This window comes from Mesoplodon densirostris, chromosome 2, assembly GCF_025265405.1.
Source record: "Mesoplodon densirostris isolate mMesDen1 chromosome 2, mMesDen1 primary haplotype, whole genome shotgun sequence".
Taxonomy (NCBI): domain Eukaryota; kingdom Metazoa; phylum Chordata; class Mammalia; order Artiodactyla; family Ziphiidae; genus Mesoplodon; species Mesoplodon densirostris.
This window is the reverse complement of record NC_082662.1, coordinates 111,843,027-111,860,549: the sequence shown is the minus strand read 5'-3', so window position 1 is coordinate 111,860,549 and position 17,523 is coordinate 111,843,027. Positions and strand designations below refer to the sequence as shown.

Here is a 17,523-nt window from a genome sequence, read left to right as displayed (position 1 = left end):
GCCTGTGGAGCAGGGGTTAAGGGAAGAATTCAATCCCTCCTGATTGCTCTCTTCCCTCAAACAACAGACACTCAGACCCCGATGCTTCAGGGCGAATATATCAATACTTGCCTTCCTGAGGTTTGGAGGAGGAAGGGAAAAGCAGCAGGAAAGAGAGAAAAAGACTATGACATCATTCTGAAATCAACAAGTCCACTGGGAACACTCTCTTCCCTCTGTCGAGCAAATCCAAACACCCCAAGAGAAGGCTGCAGAACTATGAACTCTGGTATTTAATCAGTTGTGAGTTGTAAGCAAAAACACCAATAACTTAGCAAAATAAATACCATGAGAGTTTCTTCACTGAGACTGATGTAACCGAGTGAAAACAGTTTCTAGGCTCTGAGTCGAGAAGAATGAGGTGTATCTTGCTCTGCAACTTAGGGGGAAACCCTAAGAGATTCTGGGAGTCTTCACAGCAGACAGAAGTCCCCCCCGTAACTGTCCGTGGCCTCACAGAACCTTTCTGCTAAGAGCTACTGCCTGAAGGACATTCCTCCTCCCCAAAAGACAAGTCCGTCCAGTCAAAGTTGAGGTTCACAGGCCATGACAGGTAGCCCCATTGTCTGTCTGCAGGAGGCCTGGGTCAGCATGGGCTGAGGGTGGAGCAATTAGAAAAAAGAAACAGTTTGTTGCTAAGAGCCGAGCTGTGTTTAAGGAAGGAACTTCATGCCCCCGGGACACTCTCCAATCACTGCTGACATCTGTGCCTCCACCCTCTAGGGCTGAGGTAGATCTTATCACCTCTCCTGACCTGCAGAGGGCCTGGCTTCTAGGGCAGAATAACCAGCCCGGGCTACAAACTCCAGTCTACAACAGAAGGGAGGCTCTGCTACAGAGAAAAATAGTAACTATGGGAATAAGGCTACTGCCCTGGGTCCTGTGGGCAGGATATCGCTGGCCTCCAGAGGCTGCAGTGTCCAGAGGGGGAGCTCATCCCCCGTCCGCCCAGCGTAGAGGACGGGCGTTCAGAACCATGAAGGGAGCTGTCAGGAACTCAAAGTCAGGGCCGGCAGCCTCCAGGGGTGGTGGGCTGCTCCTCAGGCCAGAGGCACCAGCAACAGCAGCATCTTGTCTCCTTCAGCTCATGTTTCCACCACTCGGATGAGAGGCATGGGCTTTGGGCTGGGGGGCCTGGCGATCCTAACGCTGAAAAGGAAGTCGGAAACGCTGAGTGCCCTGTTGTTGCCCACCCTTCACAGAGCCGCCCCTCCAGTTTGCCTCTGGATTCTACCCTGCAGGGCCCGCTGATCTCTTGGTTCTAATGCCTTGAAATAGTAATTGTCAGTGCTAAGAGATGAGGGGACTGGTACTTTTGTCTGGTGGCAGGGGTGGGGAAAAGAGAAGGTGCAGCCGAACACCTTAGGAGTGGGTATGGCTATGATTCTTGATTTTTTTTCAGTCTTGGACCTTTTTGTGCATCACCTGGAAACAAAAGGCCCTCTCTCTGGAAATATGCCCTTACTACACATTCACAATTTTTGCATACAACTTCAGGGGGTTCAGACGCCTCTAGCATTGTTCATGGGCCTCTTTGGGGTTCTGGTATCAGGCTCTACTCTAATCTGGTTAGAAAGTGGTTCAGGTGGAGAATGGATCAGATTCGAGACTGAGAGAACGAAGCTGGATTTAGAAGAGCCTCATCCTGGCCTTGGCACTAAAGGCCTCCTTCCCATGGCTCTGTCCCTCTTTCCTTCACTTCCTACCTGGGGCCCACTCCATTCATGCCCACTCACCTGTCCAGGTTCTCAGTCTTGGTCTGGTTCTGGGTGCTGAAGTTGCCATGACTGACTTGTTTCTCTATCAGGTGTTCCATCCGGTCGTGCATCTCTAAATTCTGTAACACAAGTTATGAGATTAGAATTGGGCTTCCTCTGCTTTGCCCCGTGCCACATGTCACCAGCTCATGCTGGTCTCCACCTCTGTGTGCTGCTGTCACCCCCACCCCCACCGTGTGTGCCACCAGGATGCCCTCTCCCTCCAGTATTTGCTCCAGCCTCCTTCCCTGAAGGCATGTTCTCTTAATAACTGTGCAGCACTGATCATCTCCTGTAAATCCTCTCTATACATTTCCTGCATATAATTTCCTATAATCTGCTGAGATATTTACTTATGTTTGTCCATATGCTTTTCTATAAAGTATTCTTAGGTATTTTTTAAATGTATTTTATCTATAAATCTAGACTGCAATCCCCCTGGAGATAAACAACCCTGTCTCCCATGTCTTTTTTTTTTTTTTTTTTTTTTTTTTTGCGGTATGCGGGCCTCTCACTGTTGTGGCCTCCCCCGTTGCGGAGCACAGGCTCCGGACGCGCAGGCTCCGGACGCGCAGGCTCAGCGGCCATGGCTCACGGGCCCAGCCGCTCCGCGGCATATGGGATCCTCCCAGACCGGGGCACGAACCCGTATCCCCTGCATCGGCAGGCGGACTCTCAACCACTTGCGCCACCAGGGAGGCCCTCCCATGTCTTTTTATCTCTCCCACTAGCTGGGACCCTCACACAATGTCTGCAAAGCAATCTCAGGTAGTCACTCAATGGACAGGAAGGGCCCTGAGGTATGGTAGAAATCAGACCAAGAACTCATTAGCTAATCGAGCCCATCGCCTTAGCCAAGGAGAAGACTCCACCCGTAGAAGGCATCCTCCTTCAAAGCTCAGCTCCACTGTCAGCTCCTCTGCCAAGCCCATAGAGTCAGAATGAAGGGCCGGCTTCCATGCTGCTATATGGCACAGGGCTTGCACCATGAGGATATATCCTTTCAGAGTGGGGACAGGTCTTACCATTGTTTGCAACTCCCTGAAGCGTTAGAAAATGTTCATTCAGCGGAACTGAAGATCATCCAACCACCCCAGCTACTCACTTGCGAGCAGCAGCTAGACAGGATCGAGACCCCCTCCAGAATCTCTCCCTCCCTATGTCCAGTTTTTTCTTCAAGAGTCTGCTCCCTTCCCAGGGCTGCCCAGAACACACACCTCGGCTTCCAGGTAGGCAATCTTCTCCTTGAGCTCCTGGATGGCAGTGTCCTTTGACTGTATCACAGCTTTTGAATTCTGGAGCTGCAAAGATGTGGCAGACACTGGAGCTCGTTCTGAAATGACTCATTACATACTCATCGCACTTCGCCCCGCTGTGGGGGGAGCCAGCAGAGACAAAGGGCAGAGTTTTGCACCTCTCACGTGGCTGGCTTAGCTTTTCTATAAAAGCCTTGTTTCAGTCAGTGTTAAACTCTTGATTACCCCAGGTGTGGGGCCAGGGGTTTGAGGGGAACACCACCCTGATAATCCAAAGTAATGGATGATTCAAAACCCATTCCATTTGACTTTGGGTAGTACAAATTATGTATTGGTTCAAGAGATATTTATTGAGTGCTTACCATATGACAGGCCCTGTTCTAGAGAATGGGCAACAGCAATGAACAAGACAGAAAAATCCTAGTCCTCATGGAGCTGACATGCAGCAACTATGCCCTCCCCATTAGGGTATCTTAAATTCTCAAAACGATTCTACAAAATGGCATATTCTGAGTGTGTTACCCTAGCTCAGGCAAGGGAAGACAGAAAATGTGCATGAGGTGCAAAGGCTGAAAATCTACACACAGATAAGTGAGTTTATTGGGACTTAATTACTCATTGACCAGCACTCTTCAAAGTGTGGGAGAGAATAATCTTTTCCTTCTTCTCCCATGGGAACGCACAAGGCAAATAACCAATAAAGTAGGGGAAAGATGGGAGAAAAGCAAATCCCAATCACCCTAACCTAGTAATCGGTTGCCATAAATGTTTTATGGGACACTTAATGAATATAAGCCAAGATACCCAAGAGAATAAATCAATAAAGGTGTAGACTTGACAGGAAAACAGGGCTAGACAATGTGGAAACTTCCAGAGGGGGTAACCCAGAGCAGGGTAAGATCTAACCCTGCTTACCTGCTCTATCATTTGCCGGACTTTCCGCTGCTGGCTCTTAAGCATGTCATCCAAGTGGTGGATCTTCTCCCGCAACCCAGCCACTTCCTTTTCCAGGTTAGCAGCTCTGGGGATTAAGACCAGAAGGCTGAGGCAAGGGGAAAAGATGCTTTCTCCACCCAGTCACAGTAAGGGCCTTGGGCTCAGGGCATTTCGATCAGGCATGATTCCCTCTGCCTGATTCCCCAGTGGTCTGCTGTAAGAAGGAGCTGGTGGGACACCTTAGAACAACACATCAGAAGCATCACTAGAGATCATCTAGTCCAAATAAGGGAACTGAGGCTTGGAAAGGTTAGAAAGGATAAGTCATTCTGGATAGTTCTACGGATAAAACTAGAGCCAATAGGTAGATGTTTCAAGGAACGAGTTCTTTTTTTTTTTTTTTTTTTTTTTGCAGTACGCGGGCCTCTCACTGCTGTGGCCTCTCCCACCGCAGAGCACAGGCTTTGGACGCGCAGGCTCAGCGGCCATGGCTCACAGGCCCAGCCTCTCCGTGGCATGTGGGATCCTCCCGGACCGGGGCATGAACCCACGTCCCCTGCATCGGCAGGCGGACTCTCAACCACTGCGCCACCAGGGAAGCCCAAGGAAGGAGCTCTTATATTAACACAGGAAAGACTTTTTCAGTATTAAAGTTGTCAGAAAGTGGACTGCCTCGTGTGTAATGAACTCCTCCTTCCTGGAAAGATTCAAGTACAAGCTGGGATTATGATATCGTAGACCATCAAGCTTTGGCAGGGATTTTATATCAAGAGGGAGATAAGATTTGAGGACCCTTAAAGCCTCTTCACACAAGTCCGTTTCTAAGTCTCCTGATTCCCAGACACTGCTGTTTCCTTTGCCTCTTCTAAGCAAACTGGGCCAAGATCTCCAAAGGTCAGGCGGCTGGGGAGAATGCCCAGGAGTTCAGAGCACTGAAGAATTGCTGGTACCCATTACTCTCTGGGTCTGCCTGAGGAAACAGACAAGCGCCCACTGCTAGAAGATGGGCAGTGCTCGGCATGGGGGACAGTGCAATCTGAGCCTCCAAACTCATCCTTCCTAAGCTTCAAACATTCTCAGTTGTCACCCTCAGTTCTCCAGTGCCCTATTACTCAGTCTCCTTTTATTTAGAAAATCAGCATTTATGATGCATAGCTGTCACTTGCCATCCCCAAGTCTCGGTTTTGGATTAGCTGGTCTTTTGTGTTTCTCCTGCTCCTTCCACTCGGTCTCCTGCCCATGAGCACCTCAACCATTGAGGAGGGAGTGCTGAGTAATTTAAAGCAATTCTGGGGCTTCCCTGGTGGCACAGTGGTTAAGAATCCACCTGCCAATGCAGGGGACTTGGGTTCGAGCCCTGGTCCAGGACGATCCCCCATGCCATGCAGCAACTAACTCCATGCACCACAACTACTGAGCCTGTGCTCTAGAGCCCACGAGCCACAACTACTGAGCCTGTGCACCACAACTACTGAGACCATGCGCCACAACTACTGAGCCTGCACTCTAGAGCCTGTGAGCCACAACTACTGAGCCCGCGTGCCTCAACTAATGAAGCCCGTGTGCCTAGAGTCCGTGCTCCGCAACAAGAGAAGCCACCACAATGAGAAGCCTGTACGCCGCAATGAAGAGTAGCCCCCTCTCGCCGCAACTAGAGAAAGCCCGCACACAGCAACGAAAACCCAATGCAGCCAGAAATAAATAAATAAATGTATACAAAAATAAAAAATTTTAAAAAAAATCAAGCAATTCTGCTGTGAAGTCTGAAAGAAGGCTACAATAAGATGCCTGCATTTTTCATGCCAGGCAGGCCTAGATCAAGGATATCCCAAAGGAGAGAAAAGGACCCCCCAGCAGACTGAGGAGTCCAAGAAGGCAAGGATTGTGTTGGTTCATCTTGGAATTCCTTAGAAGGCCCTTCAGGTAATGTCTATTGAACTTAGAAAGGTCCAACTTATACAATGAAGTCCAGACCAATATACTAATGTTAAATTTGATTTACCGGGACTTCCCTGGTGGTTAAGAATCCACCTGCCAATGCAGGGGACACAGGTTCGATCCCTGGTCCAGGAAGATCCCACATGCTGCAGAGCAACTAAGCCTGTGCGCCACAACTACTGAGCCCACGCTCTAGAGCCTGCGAGCCGCAACTACTGAGCCCGCCCGCCATAACTACTGAAGCCTGTGAGCCTGGAGACCATGCTCCGCCACAAGAGAAGCCACCACAATGAGAAGCCCACGTACTGCAATGACGAGTAGCCCCCACTTGCTGCAACTAGAGAAAGCCTGCGTGCAGCAATTAAGACCCAACACAGCCAAAAATAAATAAATTAAATAAATAAATTTATCTTAAAAAATTTGATTTACCATCTGAGATCTTCTATATTACTTGCCAACAGCGTAAAAAATTTCTAAATTCGTGAAGGTCCAAGGGTGGCTCAATCTTTGCCCTGTAGGTTTCACTGGTCTGGGGCCTCTGATCCCCTCTGATCAGAGGGAATTCACAAAATCCTCTAAGCCTGGAGTAGAAAGGATCCCAGAGATCCCCTAGATGCCACTGCTGACAGGTGGGTCTCAGTTTCTGAGATGGTTCAGATGAAAGAAGTTCAGTAGCTCTCCACGAAGCTGCTCATTGTATTTTCATCAGCACGACTTGTGAGGAAAGTATTCAATTTTACCCTCAGATAGTTTACAGTTGGTTTTTGTTTAGCGGGGGAGTAAGCTGTGGTGTAATAATACCACTTCCACATCCAGTGTGACAACCAAAGAATGATGTGCCACAACGGCAGACACTTTACCAGCTCCTGCTTGACCCTGGCTCTAAAACCCTAGAAGCCCTTTCTTCAGGTTATTACTCCCTGGAAAATGAGCTCCTTGGAGATGGCAGCCTCCCCAACAGTATCTCCCTGGGCAGGGCCCCACACTGAGCAGACACACGGTGAGTCAGAGCTGGAAGATCTGACATCAGCACCAGCTTCCTCCCCAGGTCTGTGCCCTCCCTTCCCTGCACCCCAACCTCATGGTGAACCAGAGTCCTTACTTTTCTTGTTCTGCTCGGCAGTCAACCTTCTTGCTCCGAAGTTCCTCCAGAGCTGTCTCCCCTTCCCTGACCTTTGCCAGTAAGGCCCGATGCTCCTGGATGGGCCAAAGGGAAGAAAATCTAAGATGAGGAGATGGCGACAGTTCCTGCGTTTGGGGTGAGATGGGCACTAGGGCTAGCAGTCAGCCCCTGCTGGGCCTGGGACAGCTGCCAAAGAGCAGCAGCCCAAGCTGGTTTGATGGGGCACTCTCCCCTGTCCAGGATAACCCTTCCCACCCCAGCACATAGAAACTTCTCAGCCTCACGCAGCTGCCCAGAGGGAGAGTCTGGCCCTGCATTCTCCAGGCCCCCCTGCCAACTATGGCTACCAGTCCCCAAGAAACCAGGCTGAGTGGCTTCTGAAGAACGATCTTCAAAGGCCAAAGGGCAGCTATACAAGAACCCACCTGAAATGGAAATGCGTTCAACTCTAGTTGTCAAGGGCTAAGTTAGACAGAGAAAGACCTTCCCATTCCTTAAGGGCTGAAAGGTCCTCAAAGGTATTTGCCAAAGGAAGCTATGAAATGTGATTTTCTGGAGCTGCTCAGAGAAGGACAGTCCCTGCGACCACCTCAGTCAATCTCCAGGTGCCTTCCGGCCCAGGAGTCTGAGTGCTGAAGAGCAAGACTCCAACAGTTACCGTCTCCATTCCCAGAAAGCATCTCTGCAGCTCCCCGACTTCCGCCTCCTTCTGTTCCACTCTGTCCTCTGCTCTCTGAAGGGCCACCTGATTCTGTTCTGCTTCTCTCTGGTACCGACTGAGTGTGACCTGTGACACAGGATGGGGATGTGTTAAGCATGCAGAGGGACAAACATGGATAAAAACCTTAGGAAAAAAAAACCCAGACGGGGACTGCCCTGGTGGTCCAGTGGCTAAGACTCCGTACCCCCAGTGCAGGGGGCCTGGGTTCAATCCCTAGTCAGGGAACTAGATCCCACATGCTGCAACTAAGCGTTCGTATGCTCCAACCAAAGATCCCGCACACCACAGCTAAAAATCCCACACGCCGCAACTAAGACCCAGCACAGCCAAATAAATAAATAAATATTAAAAACAAAAAAACAGGAATCTGGGTGCAGTGATGGGAGGAGGGAGGCAACCCTGATGATCACACTGCTGTCTCCCACTCACTGTTCCAGGACCACTCAGGAGACTAGCAGATTAACTCCACTTGCGGGGTTAATTGTCGCATAGTTGATCAAGCTCTACTTTAGAGTGACACCTGGAACCCACAAGTACCGTGTTCCAGATGGTTGACTTCGTCAACATCCCCACCAGCACTCCAGTGCCACCCAAGCTTAACCCAGTGTTTCAGCTTTCCTCCTCGTGCAAACACGAAAAATCCAGGGGAGGAGATCTCCATGTCCTGCCTTCTGTCTCCCACTCTTCCTCGTCCTCACTTCCAGCAATACTGGAAAGGACAAAATGGCACCCGGTAGGGCTACTAGCACCAGGAAGAATTCGCTCTTTGTCAAAGGTGAGAAGACAAGTTGGAGAGGAGAGAAGCAGAATTTGTAGTGAAAAGGTAAGAACTTGCCTCCTTTCCTCCCACGTGCATTTTGCCAACTCCAGTCATCCTTCAGATCTCAGCTTAGACACCTCTTCTTCTAGGGAGCTCTGAGCTCGGGTGAGGAGCCCTTCCTTGTTTGTCCACAGAAGACACACAGCCCTTCCCTCTTATAGCACTGACCAGATTTTGCCCAGTCACCTGTGTGCACCCCCCAGGAGACCATCAACTTCATGACGGCGGAGACCTTGGGCACCGCTACCTTTCCAGAGCCCAGCACAACACCGAGCACACAGCCACCGCTCCATAATATCATGAATGGAATTGATGGTCATCTAGTCCAACCCTCTCCTTTCATAACACAGCCAATGAATGACAGAACCCTGTTACTTCGTCATCCATTTCAATGCATCCCAGATACCGCATGTTGACTCCCCAGTCAGTTACTACAAAATAATCCAGGTAGCCTCTGGAAAGCCTAACCAGACCTGGTAAAACAGAACACCAGCAACCAGTCTGTCTGGCTCCTCCCAAGTCAGAATCAAGGAGGAGAAAGCAAAGCACAGGATGACGTGTGATGGGATGTGTCCATGTTGCACACAGCTCTGTCCAGAGCAAACTCACGGCAAATCCCTCCTAACGGCCAGGAGCCAGTATAACGGGAAACCATGAGGTTTTCCTCATGGTAATTGACAACCTTGCCCTTCCTACCCCGCATATTCAGAAAAGGAGACCAGAAAGTCTAATTCACCAGGAGAGACAGAGAAAAGCCTTCAAATGTCTCATATTAGCCTGGAACAGGCCAGCCCCATGGGCAGGAATGTAACAATAAGGCCTCTCATTTCTGTACACAAACATTGCACCCAGGTTGATGTGTGCTCGGAGTACAGCATTAACGGACCACAGATGATCCTCACACCCAGCTGTAGGATCACAAAGGAAAAAAACACACTCCTCTGCTACATCAGTCCCATAGCTCCAGCCAGCTCTGCCCTAAGGGAACCTCTTAATCATAAGAGGGTGTGGTGACCTACCCCAATAGTGGGAGAAACCCAAGGAGCATCTCCTTTCGCAGGTGGGTGCTGCATGCCTTGGGGTTAAAGGGCAGCTCCGTGTAAGAAGCCATGGGCGTGTGGTTAACAGCTGTCAGGGGTCTTCTAGCCTTGGGCTTTTACTCAGGACACTTTTGCTCAAGCTTTGAAACCCAGGGCCAGCAGAGTCCCCCATATGCTGCTAAAACCAACCAGTACTTCACAGTGTCTCTCAATGTAGAAATTTCTTTCTAAAACTCACAGTCTGGTCAGTGCTACAGCCTCGACCTCCCCTTCCTCCTGTTCTACTCCAATAAGGTAAGGAACAGCTGGTCATTGAACCAATTCATTGTCAACCAAATTATACAAATTGTGGAATCTGAAATAGATACAACAAACTCCTTTACTGCACAGCTACTCTGTTCTGAGACAAACTAATCTTAGTATTACCCTAAGCCCAAATTATTTAGGATAGGAAAACCCATGTGTTAACTTGATCACTATGAAAAATATAGGATATTTTTTATTTCTAAAACCCTTTTGAGTAATAAATATACTTACATATATTACCTCACTCAATCCATACATCAAACCTGTGAGGTATATTTCATGACCCCTTTTTACAAAAGTTGAAATTGATGGTTAGGGAGGTTAAACTACTCACTCAGGTAAGACTTCGATTACTCTTGAGGCAGTTGATCACTCTCACTGCCCTTTGTCCTCACCCTCAATACACCTCTCAAAATTCCCTCTTAGGGAATTCCCTGGCGGTCCAGTGGTTAGGACTCCACGCCTCCACTGCCAGGGGCCCGGGTTTGATCCCTGGTCAGGGAACTAAGGTTCCACAAGCCACGTGGTGTGGCCTAAAAAAAAAATTCTCTCTCTTAGTCCACAAAACAGAAGAGTTCAGGCTGGGATTCCTCTTTCCACCAGACCCTGGCAAGCCTGGGCAGGGCAGAATCCTATGATTACATATTTCTGACCTAAGAAGTACTTTACGTGTGGGTGAACAATAGCAGATAACAGAAGGTTACTCTCACATAGAGCAGCTAGGAAAACTGCTCTGTTTGCCCAGTGTCCCTCATCTTATACCCAAAGAATTGTCTGGAAAGCATGGAAGACATCACATACTTTTAATAGTGGGGGGCTTTCTCTATATAGAGATTTTTGTATTTTTTTAAATATTCTACAATAACCTCGTATTACTTTTTTTTTTATAAATTAATTTATTTATTTTTGGCTGTGTTGGGTCTTTGTTTCTGTGCGAGGGCTTTCTCTAGTTGTGGCGAGCAGGGGCCACTCTTCATCGTGGTGTGCGGGCCTCTCACTGTTGCAGCCTCTCTTGTTGCGGAGCACAGGCTCAGTAGTTGTGGCACACGGGCCCAGTTGCTCCGTGGCATGTGGGATCTTCCCGGACCAGGGCTTGAACCCGTGTCCCCTGCACTGTCAGGCGGATCCTTAACCACTGCGCCACCAGGGAAGCCCAACCTAGTATTACTTTTATAACAATAATTGAGATACTCACTCAAGATCACAGAGCTCTGGGCAGGAGTAGGGATAAATTGGGAATTTGGGATTAACCGATACTACTACTATATATACTGTAGATAAACAGCAAGGACCTACTGTATAGCCAGGGAACTATATTCAATACCTTGAAATAACCTATAATGGAAAAGAATCTGAAAAAGAATATATATATGTGCATATAACTGAATCACTTTGCTGTACACCTAAAAACATTGTAAATCAACTATACTTCAATTTAAAAAAAAAAGATCACAGAGCTCTGTGTTGTAAAGCCAAGTCTTGATCTAAAGTCCCCTGACTCCATGGGCACAGTTCTTCCTAAGACCACACCAATTCATCCACTCATCCTGTCCACACTTAAGAGGCACCCACCTGATGCCAAGTGTTGTCCCAGACACTGGGGATGCAGTGGTGAACTTGACAGCAACAATCCTTGCCTGCATGGTGCCTAGAGCCCAGCAGTCCTTATAGAAAGGACTTCTGAAGAACCTGCTCTCCCAGACCAGCATCACCACTCTGCTCCAGTAAAGCAGAGACTCAAGAGCTAGGCTTAGACAGCAAAAACTATAAATATCCAGGAAAGGGCAAAGCAGACAGGAAGTGCTCCAGGCCGCAGAGCCTAGCCTTTCCAGTTGATGGCACTCCAGCCAGGAAGACTTCATCTGCACCTGTAACCAGTGGCCCAACCCTTAGGGCACCTTCTCCCCAGATCCCAAATCTCACCTCAAAATCCACACGGTCTGACTGGTGCTGCCGCTCAGTCTCCTGCAGCTTGACAAGCAAGTCCTGCACGGTCCTCCTCAAGCTCTCGACATCTTCATCTATATAGGTGTCCACCTGCAGCCAGAGGAGGGAAGGGAAGGTGAAGTGACTATGTCTGTGACTTGGTAAGAGAAGGTCCCCCCAACAACGCACACTTGTTTGGACCATCTTGCTCAGACTACCCTCACAAAAGAATGCACATCGCACAAGGGGAGAGTTAGTCAGTCATAGGCACCAAGGAGTTCTGAGTCATTCATATGAAAACACTCTCATACCCTAAAGAACTCAACTAGTTTCCAATCACCTGATTATTTTAGGACACACTGTAGTAATTTTTATACATGTATCAACTGATTAATGAATAGGTATGTTTATGCCGTTCTCATGTGTCTGTCCTGCTTCCATCAGACTAGAGCTCTCTGAGAGCAGGGACCATGTTTCACTTTGGACTACAGTTCCCCAAGGGCAGGGAATGTGCCACACTCATCATGAGGGGCATGTCCCAAAGGCACGTCTTCTGTGGTTCTCTGCACTTAGCACAAAGATCAGCAGACAAAGGGTTACTGACAGATGGGCAGCTTAAGGCAAAAGCACCCAATAAGTCCAGGAATCTGATTTGATGGAGGAAAAGGTGTCTCACTGAGGTTACTGTGAATCTCTCCCTCAGGCACACCCAAACTGGCATGTACGCTCTCGTCCCCATCTCTGCTACACTTCAGTTACCAGCTCCCTTGAGTCTGACAGAAAAGTCCCTCCCGGTCTTGCACAGTGGGAAATAGCAGCACCTTCAAACCAGAGCACAGAGCTCAGCTGGGAGGAGGGGACAGGGTCCCTGGGTGGCTGTGTTATCACTGAGTCCTGTGGGCCTTGCTTCTCTATCTGGGAAGCAGGGAGAAGACTCCTTACCATGCCCTGCCTTACAGCCTGCCTCAAAACTAAGATAATATCCGGTAGGGCTTGGAGCTTGTGAGAAGAAAGGCTGAACAGATAGTGCCAGGTGTTATTATAACTTGTTGCCAACAGCATATTTGCCAAATATTGTGATTCGGGGAAGGAAAACATCCAAACTGCACATCTAAAGTAAGTGGCTAGAATCACAACATTCCAAATCCAGCCGTCAGTAAGTAATCTGGTCAGTTCTCCTATGTCTGCATCTATGCTGCTGGGCAGGTGAGAATGTCTGAAAAGGCTCCTCCAGGAGCACAACTGTCACGTGTTTATTTCAAATGGCGTTCTCATAAGACTCTCTGATGACATGGAAAAATTTAATGATACAGTATGCAGACAAAAAAAGGGAGTTATAAAACATTACATGCAGGAGCTAGAGACAACAAACCAGATTTTAACACAGCAACATAGATAGAGCCTAAAAACATGATGTTGGATAAAAAAGGAAAAAACAGAAATACAGCACAAGTCCATTATGAAAATTAAAAACGGGCTTCCCTGGTGGTGGAGTGGTTAAGAATCCGCCTGCCAATGCAGGGGCACGGGCTCAAGCCCTGGCCCGGGAAGATCCCACAGCCACGGAACAACTAAGCCCGTGCACCACAACTACTGAGCCTGCGCTCTAGAGCCCGCGAGCCACAACTACTGAGCCTGCATGCCACAACTACTAAGCCCGCGTGACTAGAGCCTGTGCTCCACAACAAGAGAAGCCACCTCAGTGAGAAGCCCGTGCACCGCAACAAAGAATAGCCCCTGCTCGCTGCAACTAGAGAAAGCCTGCACGCAACAAAGAAGACCCAACACAGCCAAAAATAAAAACAAATAAATAAATTAATTTAAAAAAACATATTTAATAGGCATATTTAAATCATATATTGAATATGTTAGAGTGAGTACCTTTTGGTGGGGGAGACAAAAAAAAAAAAGTGAAAGCAGTGAGAGGTCTTTATGGGACCAATGATGACAATGAGCCCTGAACTGATGGGAAGGTCTGATTCAGCTCTGCACTTGAGAGCCAAACAAACCTAATCCAAAACTATACCTGCCCAAGCAAAGAAACAAATGCAATGAAATGCAATATACAGTCTAATCTCAATATCATAAATATATATTTGCACTAAAGGAAAAACAAACGAAATTTTACCAAACTGGCTTTTCTCTGGGTAGATTACAATTGATATTTTTTTCTTCTTTCAACTTTTCTGTGTTTCTGAATTTCCCTAATTTTCTACAATATGTGTGTCTTAAATTATTATGTAATCACAAAAAATATAATAACAAATGTCATTTTAAAAAAAAGTACAACCAGGTTTATTTGTCAATTATACTTCAATAAAGTTGGGCGGGGGGAAGAAAGTACAGCTACGGAAGGAAATACTTTGTCGTTATTCAAAAGAATGAGATAGATTTACCCATACAAATATGGAAAGAAGCCTATATATACTTTTCAGCTTAAAAAAATAAAAAAGCAAGCAAGAAATAATGTATTTATCATGACTGGAATTGTGAAAAGTATGTGCATATTATATACATACATTTATCTGTGTATGTATATATGGTGCATGTGTATATATTAGTGTATACACACACACACATACATATGGCTTTTAAATATGGTTGTCTGTGTATAGAAAAACACTCTAGAACTTTAGACTAGAATATTAGAACTAATAGGCTAAATATCAGAATCACATGAAGAGCTTTTAAAAGTCCTGATGCATAGGCCACACTTCAGACCAGTTAAATTACAGTCTCTAGGGATGGCACGCAGATATTGCATCCTTTAAAGCTCCCAAGGCCATCCTAATGGGCAATGAAGGCTGAGAAGCACTGCTCTAAAAGGACCCACCCACGGGAATTCCCTGGTGGTCCAATTAGGACTCTGCGTTTTCACTGCCAAGGGTGTAGTTTCAGTCCCTGGTCAGGGAACTAAGACCCCACAAGCCACACAGCAAGGCCAAAAAAATAAAAATTAATTAATTAATTGATTGATTGATTGATTGATTGATTGATTAAATAAAAGGACCCACCCACTTCAATCTGTTAACCTTGAATACTTACAAGGAGTGGGATTGGGGAAGGAAAATTTCCGCTTTATATATTTCTCCTTTGTTTGAATTTTTACATCAAGTAAATATTACTCTCATATTTAGTGAGAGAGAGAAAGCAATAAACAAAAGGATCAGGAAGGATTATTTCCTGCCTCTTGGCCAAGCAGTAGTTACCACTATTTTCCCTGTTACCTACCTCGGGTGGGCTGCTATGTGGGGTCAGGGGACCTTGACTAAAGCCATTTGGCTTTTCTAGCACCACCTATTCAAAGAAAAATAAAATTGGTAGTGAAAACAGTCCCAAGCAATTAACTCTGAAACATTCTTCTCCTTGTTTTTTTTTTAATTGAAGTATAGTCGATTTACAATCTTGTGTTAGTTTCAGGTGTATAGCAAAGTGATTCAGTTATACATATATATATCTATTCCCTTATAGATTCCTTTATAGATTATTAAAAATATTGATTATAGTTCCCTGTGTTATACAGTAGGTCCTTGTTGGTTATCTATTTTATATATAGTAGTGTGTATATTTTCATCCTAAACTCCTAATTTATCCCTCCTCCCTGCTTTCCCCTTTGGTAACCATAGTTTGTTTTCTATGTCTGTGGGTCTATTTCTGTTTTGTATATAAGTTCATTTGTATCATTTTTTTTAGATTCCACATATAAGCAGTATCATATATTTTTGAAACATTATTCTTCTAAGAGTTCAAATCTTAGACAGAAAGAAAGAGGAGAGAGAGAGAGAGAAGGGGGGAGGAAGAGGAAGAAGAAAAAGAAGGAAGGAAGGAAGGGAGAAAAGAAAAGAAAAAAAGACATCTAGTGCTCTGTGGGAAAATGGAGAAAAGAGGGAGTGGAGAAACATGTGCAGCCTTGAGAGGGAATACTCTATCTAGCCTTGTTGGGAGGAGGAAAGAAACCCCAGGCTAAAAACTTTCATCAGACTGGAAAATGTGCAGGCACATTCCTCACAGCCCAGGAAATACAAGCAGCTGTCTGCCATAAACAAAGAGTTTCCTTTGCCCCTCAGGGGATCCTGACAAGGTCTGAAAAAACATAAATCAAAAGGGGAAGCAGCATTTGCTGCAGTTCTTTCCAACCCAAAGCCTGATTAGTCATCTTACGACTGCCGTTTTGTGTAAACAAGGTGCCTGGACTTCTGGGCTCTGAACACATTAGGTTCTTCAGTCACTAGACAAAGCACCTCCCACCAGCCAGATGTGAGCTCAGGCAGTGAAAGTCTTACCTCTGGCCAAGGCAAAATAAATTAGGAAGAATCTACCACACAAGCCTAGCACATGACCAAGACGAAATGTAATTTTGCTGGCACTAGCTGCTAGGTCACTCTTCCCCTTAGGAGAACGAGGGCAGGACCTACTGGAGAAGGACCACTGCAACCAAACCAAAAGCAAATGAAGGAGACACAGCTTGGAATCTAAGGGAAGATGAGGGTGAAGTCATGGAAGAGATAGTTCTGCTCTCCTGGGGACATTTCTATCCTCAAATTTTTGAAGAACTGAAAAAGAGGATCCCAGGATCATCCATCCCAAGAGGGATTCTCCAATCAGTGGTCTAACAAACATTTACTGATGACCTTGTGCATCCCAGACCCTGGGCTGAGGTGTGGGGACACAGAGACGAGGGTCGGGGGGTGAACCCTAACCTGGAGGAGCTTCCTGTCCCAGGGTAGAGATGGCTATAGACACAGACAGTAATAATAGACAAGGACCAAGACTTCCAATTTACACCACAAGCATAACCAAATTAAGCAAGATCGGTTTATGAGAAGTTTGGATTTATAGGTTAATTGTCTCTTTATAAGACTTTGTATTACAAGAAGATTGATCACAGAATCCTTATATATAAGATGGCCTGCCATTAACTTAATAATTTTATTGATATAAATTCAATTTTTGCACATGTTTTAGGAACAGGTGTGCTTGTATGTAGGCTGATTAGTGTGAATACAAGTGTCCATCTGCTGAAGAGCCCTAACAATGTTGTGAGTGCTCAGAGAAGCCAGCATCACTTGTATTCTCGCCTTTCCTGGCAGCGGCATTAGATTCGGCACCCACTGGGTGACTGGTAAATGGCACAACCCCACCTCCTCAGTGGGGACCCAACCATGGACCATTTCCTATTACCTGTATCTCCTGTTGATGGAGAGAATCTCCTGGATTTCTGTCGAGCTTCCTACTTATATCCTCCCGGAGCTTCTGCAGGCAGTTCCTGGCCTGGGAGGAGAGGGCAAGAGGCTTTAGCTTTGGGAAAGAGAGCACACCAACTCACCCACCTTTGTGCCTATCCACAACCCATAGTACTGTTCTTAGTACTGGCTGGGAAAGGAGAGATTCTAGTCAAGTGGGGCTGCAATGCAGTCCCTCCTACACAAGCAACAAGATAATAAAAACCGTGCCCTGGTGTATCTAACATTTTAGTCGTGGAGACACACAACCCAAAAGACAAATAAGTAAAACATGTAATATGTCATGGTGACAAGTGCCAAGGAGAAACATGAGCCAGAGCGAGGGTTAAGAAAAGTGGGGAGGGGACTTCCCTGGTGGCCCAGTGGTAAAGAATCCGCCTTCCAATGCAGGGGACACGGGTTTGATCCCTTGTTGGGG

General features: G+C 46.7%; 1 protein-coding gene across 4 annotated transcripts in view; it reads right to left on the bottom strand.

The window, feature by feature from the left end:
* Positions 1-910: 910 nt before the first annotated feature.
* TUFT1 (tuftelin 1) overlaps positions 911-17,523 on the bottom strand; it is a 44,456-nt gene continuing 27,843 nt past the window's right edge. For 3 of the 4 annotated variants that reach the window (XM_060090539.1, XM_060090541.1, XM_060090542.1), the window contains 9 exons: positions 17,044-17,133; positions 15,094-15,159; positions 11,860-11,973; positions 7,708-7,836; positions 7,029-7,123; positions 3,968-4,073; positions 3,014-3,097; positions 1,776-1,876; positions 911-1,188 (listed from right to left, as the gene is read on the bottom strand). In XM_060090539.1, coding sequence (XP_059946522.1) covers positions 1,125-1,188; positions 1,776-1,876; positions 3,014-3,097; positions 3,968-4,073; positions 7,029-7,123; positions 7,708-7,836; positions 11,860-11,973; positions 15,094-15,159; positions 17,044-17,133 — 849 coding nt within the window. In that variant the 3' untranslated portion in view covers positions 911-1,124. The remainder of the gene's footprint in view (positions 1,189-1,775; positions 1,877-3,013; positions 3,098-3,967; positions 4,074-7,028; positions 7,124-7,707; positions 7,837-11,859; positions 11,974-15,093; positions 15,160-17,043; positions 17,134-17,523) is intronic. The other variant, XM_060090540.1, reaches the window with a different exon arrangement.